The sequence below is a fragment of the Balaenoptera musculus genome, chromosome 2 (genome assembly GCF_009873245.2).
Source record: "Balaenoptera musculus isolate JJ_BM4_2016_0621 chromosome 2, mBalMus1.pri.v3, whole genome shotgun sequence".
Classification (NCBI taxonomy): domain Eukaryota; kingdom Metazoa; phylum Chordata; class Mammalia; order Artiodactyla; family Balaenopteridae; genus Balaenoptera; species Balaenoptera musculus.
In genome coordinates, this window is record NC_045786.1 from 10,505,923 (window position 1) to 10,519,719 (window position 13,797).

General features: G+C 36.6%; 1 protein-coding gene across 1 annotated transcript in view; it reads right to left on the reverse strand.

Annotated features, from left to right (window-relative positions):
- Positions 1–13,797, reverse strand: part of GPR158 (G protein-coupled receptor 158) — a 328,019-nt gene that overhangs the window by 21,327 nt on the left and 292,895 nt on the right. Inside the window, exon 7 of the mRNA XM_036839951.1 lies at positions 12,725–12,963. Coding sequence (XP_036695846.1) covers positions 12,725–12,963 — 239 coding nt within the window. The remainder of the gene's footprint in view (positions 1–12,724; positions 12,964–13,797) is intronic.

A 13,797-nucleotide genomic window follows, 5' to 3' on the forward strand; every position in this document is an offset into this window, starting at 1 on the left:
GGCATATGGTACGTTAGAATAAAAAAAGATGTATGTAAATGATCCTAAATCATGAACATTAATCTAAGTCAGATGGAGAGGAAGTCTAATCTATTTTCCCCAATACTCATTAAAGGGTGCTTATGTCACATTTCACCTGTCACAACATAGCCTAATCTTCTGGGGTGATTAAGTATCTTAATCCTTAGAAACAATTGCTATTTTAGGGAGATTAACCAAGATGGCGGAGTAGAAGGACGTGCTCTCACTCCCTCTTGCGAGAGCACCAGAATCACCACTGGCTGCTGGACAATCATTGACAGGAAGACTCTGGACTTCACCAAGGAGGATACCCCGCGTCCAAGGACAGAGGAGAAGCCACAGTGAGACGGTAGGAGGGGCGCAATCAGAGTAAAATCAAATCCCATAACTGCTGGGTGGGTGACTCACAGACTGGCGAACACTTATACCACAGAATTCCACCCACTGGAGTGAAGGTTCTGAGCCCCACGTCAGGCTTCCCAACCTGGGGGTCCGGCAACGGGAGGAGGAATTCCTAGAGAATCAGACTTTGAAGCCTAGAGGGAATTGATTGCAGGACTTTGACAGGACTGGGGGAAACAGAGACCCCACTCTTGGAGGGCACACACAAAGTAATGTGTGCATCGGGACCCAGGGGAAGGAGCAGTGACCCTGGGGGAGACTGAACCGGACCTACCTGCTGGTGTTGGGGGGTCTCCTGCAGAGGCGAGTGGTGGCTCTGTTTCACCGTGGGGATAAGGACACTGGCAGCAGAGGCTCTGGGAAGTTCTCCTTGGCGTGAGCCCTCCCGAGTCTGCCATTGACCCCACCAAAGAGCACCGGTAGGCTCCAGTGTTGGGTTGCCTCAGGCAAAACAACCAACAGGGAGGGAACCCAGCCCCACCCATCAACAGTCAAGTGGATTAAGGTTTTACTGAGCTCTGACCGCCACAGCAACAGGGAGGGAACCCAGCCCCACCCATCAACAGTCAAGTGGATTAAGGTTTTACTGAGCTCTGACCGCCACAGCAACAGTCAGCTCTACCCACCACCAGAGCCTCCCATCAAGCCTCTTAGATAGCCTCAACCACCAGAGGGCAGACAACAGAAGCAAGAAAAACTACGATCCTGCAGCCTGTGGACCAAAAACCACAGTTACAGAAAGATAGAGAAGATGAAAAGGCAGAGGGCTATGCACCAGATGAAGGAACAAGAAAAAACCCCAGAAAAACAACTAAATGAAGTGGAGATAGGCAACCTTCCAGAAAAAGAATTCAGAATAATGATAGTGAAGATGATCCAGGACCTCGGAATAAGAATGGAGGCAAAGATTGAGAAGATGCAAGAAATGATTAACAAAGACCTAGAAGAATTAAAGAACAAACAAACAGAGATCACCAATACAATAACTGAAATGAAAACTACACTAGAAGGAATCAATAGCAGAATAACTGAGGCAGAAGAACGGATAAGTGACCTGGAAGACAGAATGGTGGAATTCACTGCCACAGAACAGAATAAAGAGAAAAGAATGAAAAGAAATGAAGACAGCCTAAGAGACCTCTGGGACAACATTAAACGCAACAACATTCGCATTATAGGGGTCCCAGAAGGAGAAGAGAGAGAGAAAGGACCAGAGAAAATATTTGAAGAGATTATAGTCGAAAACTTCCCTAACATGGGAAAGGAAATAGCCACCCAAGTCCAGGAAGCGCAGAGAGTCCCATACAGAATAAACCCAAGGAGAAACACGCCGAGACACATAGTAATCAAAGTGGCAAAAATTAAAGACAAAGAAAAATTATTGAAAGCAGCAAGGGAAAAACGACAAATAACATACAAGGGAACTCCCATAAGGTTAACAGCTGATTTCTCAGCAGAAACTCTGCAAGCCAGAAGGGAGTGGCATGATATACTTAAAGTGATGAAAGGGAAGAACCTACAACCAAGATTACTCTACCCGGCAAGGATCTCATTTAGATTTGATGGAGAAATCAAAAGGTTTGCAGACAAGCAAAAGCTAAGAGAATTCAGCACCACCAAACCAGCTCTACAACAAATGCTAAAGGAACTTCTCTAAGTGGGAAACACAAGAGAAGAAAAGGACCTACAAAGACAAACCCAAAACAATTAAGAAAATGGTCATAGGAACATACATATCGGTAATTACCTTAAACGTGAATGGATTAAATGCCCCAACCAAAAGACATAGACTGGCTGAATGGATACAAAAACAAGACCCATATATATGCTGTCTACAAGAGACCCACTTTAGACCTAGGGACACATACAGACTGAAAGTGAGGGGATGGAAAAAGATATTCCATGCAAATGGAAATCAAAAGAAAGCTGGAGTAGCTATACTCATATCAGATAAAATAGACTTTAAAATAAAGAATGTTACAAGAGACAAGGAAGGACACTACATAATGATCCAGGGATCAATCCAAGAAGAAGATATAACAATTATAAATATATATGCACCCAACATAGGAGCACCTCAATACATAAGGCAACTGCTAACAGCTATAAAAGAGGAAATCGACAGTAACACAATAATAGTGGGGGACTTTAACACCTCACTTACACCAATGGACAGATCATCCAAAATGAAAATAAATAAGGAAACAGAAGCTTTAAATGACACAATAGACCAGATAGATTTAATTGATATATATAGGACATTCCATCCAAAAACAGCAGATTACACGTTCTTCTCAAGTGCGCACGGAACATTCTCCAGGATAGATCACATCTTGGGTCACAAATCAAGCCTCAGTAAATTTAAGAAAATTGAAATCATATCAAGCATCTTTTCTGACCACAACGCTATGAGATTAGAAATGAATTACAGGGAAAAAAACGTAAAAAGGACAAACACATGGAGGCTAAACAATACGTTACTAAATAACCAAGAGATCACTGAAGAAATCAAAGAGGAAATCAAAAAATACCTAGAGACAAATGACAATGAAAACACGACGACCCAAAACCTATGGGATGCAGCAAAAGCGGTTCTAAGAGGGAAGTTTATAGCTATACAAGCCTACCTAAAGAAACAAGAAAAATCTCAAGTAAACAATCTAACCTTACACCTAAAGAAACTAGAGAAAGAAGAACAAACAAAACCCAAAGTTAGCAGAAGGAAAGAAATCATAAAGATCAGAGCAGAAATAAATGAAATAGAAACAAAGAAAACAATAGCAAAGATCAATAAAACTAAAAGTTGGTTCTTTGAGAAGATAAACAAAATTGATAAGCCATTAGCCAGACTCATCAAGAAAAAGAGGGAGAGGACTCAAATCAATAAAATCAGAAATGAAAAAGGAGAAGTTACAACAGACACCACAGAAATACAAAGCATCCTAAGAGACTACTACAAGCAACTTTATGCCAATAAAATGGACAACCTGGAAGAAATGGACAAATTCTTAGAAAGGTATAACCTTCCCAGACTGAATCAGGAAGAAACAGAAAATATGAACAGACCAATCACAAGTAATGAAATTGAAACTGTGATTAAAAATCTTCCAACAAACAAAAGTCCAGGACCAGATGGCTTCACAGGTGAATTCTATCAAACATTTAGAGAAGAGCTATCACCCATCCTTCTCAAACTCTTCCAAAAAATTGCAGAGGAAGGAACACTCCCAAACTCATTCTATGAGGCCACCATCACCCTGATACCAAAACCAGACAAAGACACTACAAAAAAAGAAAATTACAGACCAATATCACTGATGAATATAGATGCAAAAATCCTCAACAAAATACTAGCAAACAGAATCCAGCAACACATTAAAAGGATCATACACCACGATCAAGTGGGATTTATCCCAGGGATGCAAGGATTCTTCAATATACGCAAATCAATCAATGTGATACACCATATTAACAAATTGAAGAATAAAAACCATATGATCATCTCAATAGATGCAGAAAAAGCTTTTGACAAAATTCAACACCCATTTCTGATAAAAACTCTCCAGAAAGTGGGCATAGAGGGAACCTACCTCAACATAATAAAGGCCATATATGACAAACCCACAGCAAACATCATTCTCAATGGTGAAAAACTGAAAGCATTTCCTCTAAGATCAGGAACGAGACAAGGATGTCCACTCTCACCACTATTATTCAACATAGTTCTGGAAGTCCTAGCCACGGCAATCAGAGAAGAAAAAGAAATAAAAGGAATACAAATTGGAAAAGAAGAAGTAAAACTGTCACTGTTTGCGGATGACATGATACTATACATAGAGAATCCTAAAACTGCCACCAGAAAACTGCTAGAGCTGATTAATGAATATGGTAAAGTTGCAGGATACAAAATTAATGCACAGAAATCTCTTGCATTCCTATACACTAATGATGAAAAATCTGAAAGAGAAATTATGGAAACACTCCCATTTACCATTGCAACAAAAGAATAAAATACCTAGGAATAAACCTACCTAGGGAGACGAAAGACCTGTATGCAGAAAACTATAAGACACTGATGAAAGAAATTAAAGATGATACCAACAGATGGAGAGATATACCATGTTCTTGGATTGGAAGAATCAACATTGTGAAAATGAGTATACTACCCAAAGCAATCTACAGATTCAATGCAATCCCTATCAAATTACCAATGGCATTTTTTACGGAGCTAGAACAAATCATCTTAAAATTTGTATGGAGGCACAAAAGACCCCGAATAGCCAAAGCAGTCTTGAGGCAAAAAAATGGAGCTGGAGGAATCAGACTCCCTGACTTCAGACTATACTACAAAGCTACAGTAATCAAGACAGTATGGTACTGGCACAAAAACAGAAACATAGATCAATGGAACAAGATAGAAAGCCCAGAGATTAACCCACGCACCTATGGTCAACTAATCTATGACAAAGGAGGCAAAGATATACAATGGAGAAAAAACAGTCTCTTCAATAAGTGGTGCTGGGAAAACTGGACAGCTACATGTAAAAGAATGAAATTAGAATACTCCCTAACACCATACACAAAAATAAACTCAAAATGGATTAGAGACCTAAATATAAGACTGGACACTATAAAACTCTTAGAGGAAAACATAGGAAGAACACTCTTTGACATAAATCACAGCAAGATCTTTTTTGATCCACCTCCTAGAGTAATGGAAATAAAAACAAAAATAAACAAATGGGACCTAATGAAACTTCAAAGCTTTTGCACAGCAAAGGAAACCATAAACAAGACGAAAAGACAACCCTCAGAATGGGAGAAAATATTTGCAAATGAATCAACGGACAAAGGATTAATCTCCAAAATATATAAACAGCTCATTCAGCTCAATATCAAAGAAACAAACACCCCAATCCAAAAATGGGCAGAAGACCTAAATAGACATTTCTCCAAAGAAGACATACAGATGGCCACGAAGCACATGAAAAGATGCTCAACATCACTAATTATTAGAGAAATGCAAATCAAAACTACAATGAGGTATCACCTCACTCCTGTTAGAATGGGCATCATCAGAAAATCTACAAACAACAAATGCTGGAGAGGGTGTGGAGAAAAGGGAACCCTCTTGCACTGTTGGTGGGAATGTAAATTGATACAGCCACTATGGAGAACAGTATGGAGGTTCCTTAAAAAACTAAAAATAGAATTACCATATGACCCAGCAATCCCACTACTGGGCATATACCCAGAGAAAACCGTAATTCAAAAAGACACATGCACCCGAATGTTCATTGCAGCACTATTTACAATAGCCAGGTCATGGAAGCAACCTAAATGCCCATCAACAGACGAATGGATAAAGAAGTTGTGGTACATATATACAATGGAATATTACTCAGCCATAAAAAGGAACGAAATTGAGTCATTTGTTGAGACATGGATGGATCTAGAGACTGTCATACAGAGTGAAGTAAGTCAGAAAGAGAAAAACAAATATCGTATATTAATGCATGTATGCGGAACCTAGAAAAATGGTACAGATGAGCCAGTTTGCAGGGCAGAAGTTGAGACACAAATGTAGAGAATGGTCATATGGGCACCAAGGGGGGAAAACTGCGGTGAGGTGGGGATGGTGGTGTGCTGGATTGGGCAATTGGGATTGACATGTATACACTGATGTGTATGAAACTGATGCCTAATAAGAACCTGCAGTATAAAAAAACAAACAAAACAACTAATACTAAACTTTCATTGGGTTATTTGTATGGAAATATGTTAATATAAATGTTTCAGACATTACATGAAATTTCTAAAAATCTTATATTTGTATTTGTATGGAAATATGTATGGAAATATGTTAATATAAATGTTTCAGACATTACATGAAATTTCTAAAAATCTTATATTTGTATTTGTATGGAAATATGTACGGAAATATGTTAATATAAATGTTTCAGACATTACATGAAATTTCTAAAAATCTTATATGTTCTGGTATAATGTTATAAGTAATAATCCTAGTTATTACTTTAAAATGTATATCTCAGAAATAACTAATTTTCTTGTCAACTGCATTATTATGAACTTTCATCAAATCTTTAACCGTGGTCATTTTTAAGTCTTTTGTCATTTACAGACAGTTCTGGGTGTACTCTGATGATTTTGCAAATATGTTCCTATAAAAGGGTTTCATCTTCAAGAAATTCATGGAAAAGACTCTGACAAGTACAGGTTTCTGGTAACTGACTGTACTGCTGAACTGAATGAATAAGCATTTTCAGAACTCTAATGAAAAACTGATGAACTCATAAAAGTGCTAACAAAAGATCAAGATGAAAAAAAAATTAATTACATGGGACTGAGTGAACTGATGAGGATGAGTCTAATTTTTGTGACTTTCTGTCTGAATTTAAAAAAAAAAAAAAAAATCCCACAAGGACTCAGAGGCAAAGAATATACAAATCAATTTTCACTGCAAAGTAAAGGAGCTGTTACAGTGGAGGATTACTGGACTGAATGTCAATATTATGACATAGTATGAGTGTGTTTCATGTTTGGTAATTGCAATCATTGTTGCTTTTGTTGTGGTCATCCATGTACAATGCTTGGTGTCAGTCTATTTATGTCTTGTAAAAATAAAATACAGTGTGTGTGTGTGTGTGAATAAAAAAAAAAAAAAATACATACATGATAAAAAAAAAAAAAAAAAAAAAAAAAAAAGAAACAATTGCTATTTTAGAATTTCCCTATATAATCAGTAAGAGTTACTGTATTCTTCTCAGTTCCTTCTAAACACTGGTGTACCACTAATTAAATTACTGAACACATTGCTTGTTTTTTGTGTTTAAAATATTATACCAGGAAAGAGGAGAACAAAGAGCATGTTAATGAAGAAGAGAAAAGATTATATTTTCTGTGGTGAAAACATTCCATGTGAAATTTCATGGAAATAAATGAGTACTTTTGAACAGTAAGGAAATCAATGTTGGAATTCTCTGAAAGCAACCAAATCTTTTAAAATTCCCAAATGGAATATGTGAACCCAAGCTTATCATACCTGTTTAATCACTGCTTAGATTTCTCTCTATGTCTTTTTGTAAACTTGGTGAATAAAACATAAAGCAAGGGATGTCAAGTTCTAAGGGGTTTTCAGAACCATGAGGTACCTCATATACTGGTGGACTTTTCACAACCAGGAAGAGATGGGGGAAGATCCTAATTTATAAAACAGTCCTTGTCGGGGGATAGTTATTAGATCATGTAAATGCAGTTGAGAAGAGTTAGGCCATATCAGAGATACAGAAAGATACAGATAATAATAGAAGATAAAGAGAAGCCTGGATCGAGCTTTTTGTATATCTTCTTGTGCTGGCTAAGGAAGGCAGCAAAATAGCTTTATTCTGAATTATGTCCATTTTTAATCACATTAGATTATCACCACCTAACTTCTGGAAGAAATCAAGAAAACATTTCAGTGCTTGCCTAGATCTGAACTAAAGTTTGACCCAGAGATTCAGCCATGGAACAGAAATTCTAAATGTCTTTGAGGTTGCCATCCCTCAGCAGTCAACTTTTTGCAGCGCTGTTGCTTTTTCTCGTAGGCAAGGTAAGAATCTGCCCACTTACTCTAACTTACCTTGGTCACCGGTGCTGGTTCAGTATGTTGTCTATGTTCTGAACATGTAGTCAGAAATTGACTGCTAAACAACTAAGTATACAGAAGAATGAACCCCACTGTGTTACCACCTCTGCTATCGAATTTATGTATTCCACACTTGGAAGCTATATATCAGAGGACCTTGGCCGCAAGCTCTAAATCTAGGTGTAAAGATGTGGTCTTCTGACATTAGGAAGGTAATTCAGACATGAGAAGTCAGTTCCAATCATTTGTCAGTTTGTACCAACCAACTAGGAAACTCACAGGGTAATGAAGTTTTAACTTTTTAACCATGATAAATTTTATTGCTATTGTGAAAAATCCTGAACGTGAACAACTGACTACCAATTGACTAACTGGCATACACAGATTCAGAAAAAAAATCTCATAATCCTACTACCAACTTTTTTCAAACTGAGTATGACTTGGGATAGTTATTTGCTTTCTCCATTAATTTAGGGGAATGTTTGCCCATCCCAACTCCTTTATTCTTTACACAGCTCTAGGAGAATGGTGAAATAATAAAAATTTTTATCAAAAGCAAATCAGTTTTATTCTACTTCAATATTTGTAAATGCACTATGCAGGATTTTAAAAATTATAATTCTGATTTGCCATGCCAAATTTGTACCAAGCTCGTATTTTGACTGGATAGTTTGGATAAGTCAGAGGTCAAATTTCATAAAAGGGCTGGGGACTGTCATTTTAGTTTACATAATTTGCTCAAAAACACCTTCCCCAATCTGAACATACACTTTACCATTAAAATTGATTTGGGGACAATTGTGTAACTCCTAGATTTTTAGCTTTAATGTGTCTCCTCACACTGGTCTAACCCTGACCATAGAAAATATTACACAATAAAGGGAACTGAGCTCCTTCTTTGTTCATTCAGCAAATATTTCTCGAGAGCCTACAACTGACAGATACTTTGTTAGGTGCTACGGATATAGGGTGAACCATCCAGGCGATGTTGTGAAGAACAGATAGCTAGCTACTAGGTTGGGAGAGGAAAGAGAGTGAACAGATGTGAGAATCCTTCCTTTTGCCTTCAGTGAGCTACAGATAAGATACTGAAACACGCTTAGAGAAGTGCTGAGTCATATAAAGATGACTAGGGTAAGTACTGCGGTATTATCTTTATTATAGATGTAGATGATTTTCAAAGTCGTATGGCAGCTTAAGTTTTTCCAGGAATTCTAGTCTGATCTAGAAATATTCTGGAACATCCAAATTTTGAGGTTCTCTTTCCAAGAGATAAAATAAAATCTTTTTTTTAAAAAACAGACTACTGGGCCTGTAAAGTGTTTCTCACCCTGGCCAATGTTCACCTGTCTTTCCTAGTCGCAATGTTTAGAAATTATTTGCTTTCCATTAAAGTTTACTTCACATTTTTTAATATAGGACAAGCAATGATTATTGAGAATTATAAACAGACATAAATAATAATGGGATTCTGAAAGTCATTTTTCTTCCATCTCTATGTTTTGAAATATTTCCTATGTTTTCAGATATTTCCTCAAAGAAGAAACTGAGGCTCATAGAGGTTGAGAGGTTTTTCCAAGTAGTTTTCTATACCTGATTCCTCCTTCTGAAACACCTGTGGTAGGAAAATCACCTACCTGGGCAGGTCTGAGCAGACCCGTGCAGTAAGCAAAAATAGAAAGGACCCATTCTTTAAATTTATGACCCATATTTCTAACTGGAGTTCTACTTCAGTGGGAAAACTAGTATCACACTCTTTCAAATGGTTCTTTATTTTGCATTTTTTAAAAAAACAGATTGTTTCTGACGGGTAAAGGTGATCCAGAACACATGTTTATCAATAAATTAACCATCAATTTTCCTTTTTTTTCTAAATTGACTTCTGACACTAAGCTTCTTGACAAAGATTTTTCACAACAACTTTAAGGTAAAACCTATCTCCAGCCTCTCCACATCCTTCCCCCTGCATAGAAACATTTCTGTTTAGGAAACGGGGAATAATTTAGCTTTCAGTACATGTTTCTTTCTGGCTGACTGAAGATACATGGATTTATTCTTGAATAACAGCCTGGATATAAAAAAAATCTAATGGTAAACATGCTACTTATAGAAATATATAAAGAGGACTGAAAAGAGGCATATGTTACACATTAGCAAACATTAAATTAAGAGAGGTTAAATATGGAATATCTAATACCACATGCAGAAAGAGAAAGAAATGAAATCGCTGTAGGGCAGTGTGAAAAAAAGTTCATAGCAACCACATGTCTCTGAGTTTTCAGGATGGTCCTAATTTAAAATATTTGTTCCTGTTGTTAAATCACGTGTCTTGACTTTTGTTTAGAGAATTGTGTTACTGCAAGAAAAGTGTAATTTTTGAAACTAAGGTGTTGCAGAAGTTTATAGGACAAAAACAATGACTGGAAGATAGCAAAAACACCACCACCAAACATTTAACTTCTTACCTCTTGATCTCTGCACCCTATCATTAGTCTTTTATTTTCCAGTATTTTACATTCTAAAGAAGGTCACATCTGTGATTTCTATATAGAAATAAGTAGGGATACATAACTGACAGTAACCTGCAATTTATTTTACATAAACTTTCTTTATAAATAAGTAAGAATTTTATATGATAAACAAGATCCACTGAATACCTATAATGTCTTTAGTAAGGTGTTGAACACTTTATGGGAGATATAAAATATATAAAGGCCTTATTCCTCTCATCAGGTAGTTTACTATTGGTTTACATAGATAAGTGAGAATTGTTAAAAATTATTAAAAAGCAAAATTAGGTGGTAAAGACTCTTGGTACAATGGTAGTTCAATAAAGGAAGACAACCACTCGGACCTGAACCCAGGAATCTGTATAAAAGGGAAGTTCTTTGAGGCATGGTGAAGTTTAGAATATTGTAAAGAGGTATAGAGAACATTTCCTTTGATAGGAACAGTGGTGGAGGTGGCTGGGAATTGTGTGAAGCATGAAGGAAATGCCTAACTGGAAAAGAGGGTAATGCTGAAATACATTGTAAATAATGCTGGATGGTTACATTTATTGTGAATCTTAAAAACCTGTTAAAGGAATCTGGAGAACCAGAAAGTGATGTGATAAATCAATAAATTCAATCTATTAATAGATTGCTTTTAGGAGATACACACACACACACATACCCACACACACACCCCCCAAATTCAGGGGTTTTGGAGTTGGAATCATTAGAATGGAGAAAGACTCAGAGCAGTGCTTCTCAAAGTGCGGTTTCAGGACCAGGAGCCGCAGCGTTGCCTGGGAACCTGCTACAGATGCAAATTCTTGGGCTCATTTCCGCTTGTTCATTGCCTACCCAATGATGCCTCATTATGAATTTCAGTATTATATTCTTTGTAAAACATAAAAGAAATATAATGGGCTTTTCTTCATAGTAATATTGGAAAATGATTTTCCCTAGTTTGGTTGACTTGGATTGAAGAACGTAAAATAATGTTATAGGTTTCTATTAAGTAGAAATTTTATATCTGTACAATTTAATTTTCATATCCAGACTAAAGTCAGAATCGGAATTGCTTCTTACCTTAGTTCTATGCTTTATCTTCTGATACTGATATTGATATCTCCTGATACGAAACTACTGATATCTACTTTGATATTGATCAAAACAACGATGATTGACTTTTATGTACCCACATTGCTTTATTATTACAGATATCAGGCCTATAAGATTCCTAAAATATCTTGTCCAGAAAAATATTATTCCATTTAAATTGTAAACTAAATACACATTAGCTTCTAGCAAAATAGTAAATGTGAACATTCAACGAACAATTGCCAAATATGGGGGAGACAGAAAATGGGAATAAATTCATGGGTTTATTTTTGCCAAATAAAATTAAGATTTGTCCCTGGTTGACTGAGGGGAATGACAACAAAATAATAAAGGGTTTTTGTACTTTTGGAGGCTTAGTTTAAAATAGCCCAATAGTAACAACAGAAAAATTCCTGTGGATTTTTCTCTTCCTCATTTTTCAAAAAACTGAGCTACCAGAAAAATAATCTGTTTTTGGCCCAACTCATCATGGGATTCTTCCAAGTTCTCCAGTTTCTCAGTCACATAACTTACTACCTCCAAGGAGCATGGCTTTGTGTTTATATAATACTGGGCCTCCAGAGAATTCCCAATAAATTACCTTTAGAGGAAAGATAAATTAGAAATTTTGCCCAGAGTGCTCTAGATACCAAGTCTGATATATCATAGGACCAAAACTATATAAAAAATACCAGTACGTTTCCTTTTTCCTCCCAGCTAAAGAAATAAGTCAAGAGAACAGCTACTGTTAGCCAAATAGGGACACACTGATAGGACGGAAAGCAGAAAGTCTCTCTGTACAAAGAAGTTGCCTTTACTGACTGCATTTCTCCTTCTTGATTACATTTTCTGAACAAAGCTACACACCTTTGAAAAAGATGGAAACTCTCAGAAAAAGTTTGCATTCCGCATGTCATTATTATCTTTTCATAATATTGTTTCACCAAAACCATATTAGGTGAAATTCCTTTAGGGTTTGTGAAAGGGCTTGGCAAGGCTTCTAACGAAGTCCATTTTAATGCTAGTGGGCAAAGAACAAAATCGCACAAAGCAAGTGATCACATACCAACTGCTGTCATGTAATCCCAGCGCTCAACGAGGCACATATTGAAGATGAGGTGATCTGATGTTTGCCCTTGGCCAATGAGTGAAATCTGCCTTTCCAAATTCTGGCAAACAGATGAAGTCCAGCCAATGAGAAACCAAAACACTACCAGGAGTATTACTGCCAGCATGCTCAGGACCCGTCCACCGGTCATGTATGGAATCCGTTGGGCTGTTCGTGAAAGAAACACCTTCAAAACCCTGGAAAAGCAAGACATCAAAATGTGAAGGCAAACCTAACAACCAGAAAGTAAAATTCTAAGATATCTCATTTTTCTAGGTGATATTTAAACCCACCCAAACCTACTTAGGCAGAGTTTTAACATAAAAAACAAACAACAGTGTTGCCTATACTTTTACTGAATTTCATTCTACTTTACCTTCCAATAGCAGAACAAATATCCTGCATTAGGGGTCAGTGAGCCAACAGATTTGTGTAGGATGGAATTCTTTTGAGTATGTTTTAATATTTCAAGGAAAATTCTCAGGACCTTAGAAAGATCCATAGGCAAACATTGCTCAAACAGGGTTTCTGAGGGATCAAAAAATAGTCCTAAAAGTGAGTAGTTGGGTTTTACAATATTATACTAAGTCAAAGACTTCCTTAAACCAGTTATTTTTTTTTTACAGTAGAATGTTATAAAAGGTATTTTCTGAAAATCATTTTATATAGCCTCCCTTTATAGTCATTTTGTCACATTACCAAAAATAAGTATGAAAACTATAAGACGGGTATTTAAATACCCCTGAATAAGATTATTGCATTAAGGAAGAGGATATGACCTATAAGAAATGCAGTGATTTTTAAAATTTGGGGTTTTTTTTCTGTATATACGACTCAAATGCACAGCCAGAGTTGAGACCTACTGGATTACATGATATCTAAGAACTGTTCCATCTCTAAAAATGGTGTGAAGACAAAATCCAACCTTACTATAGGGATCTTTCCAGCCATCCTTTCTTTAATTTCATCTCCAGAATATTCTTAGCTGATTTTAACTCCCCATTCTCATTCTGATATTTTAGGTCACAATA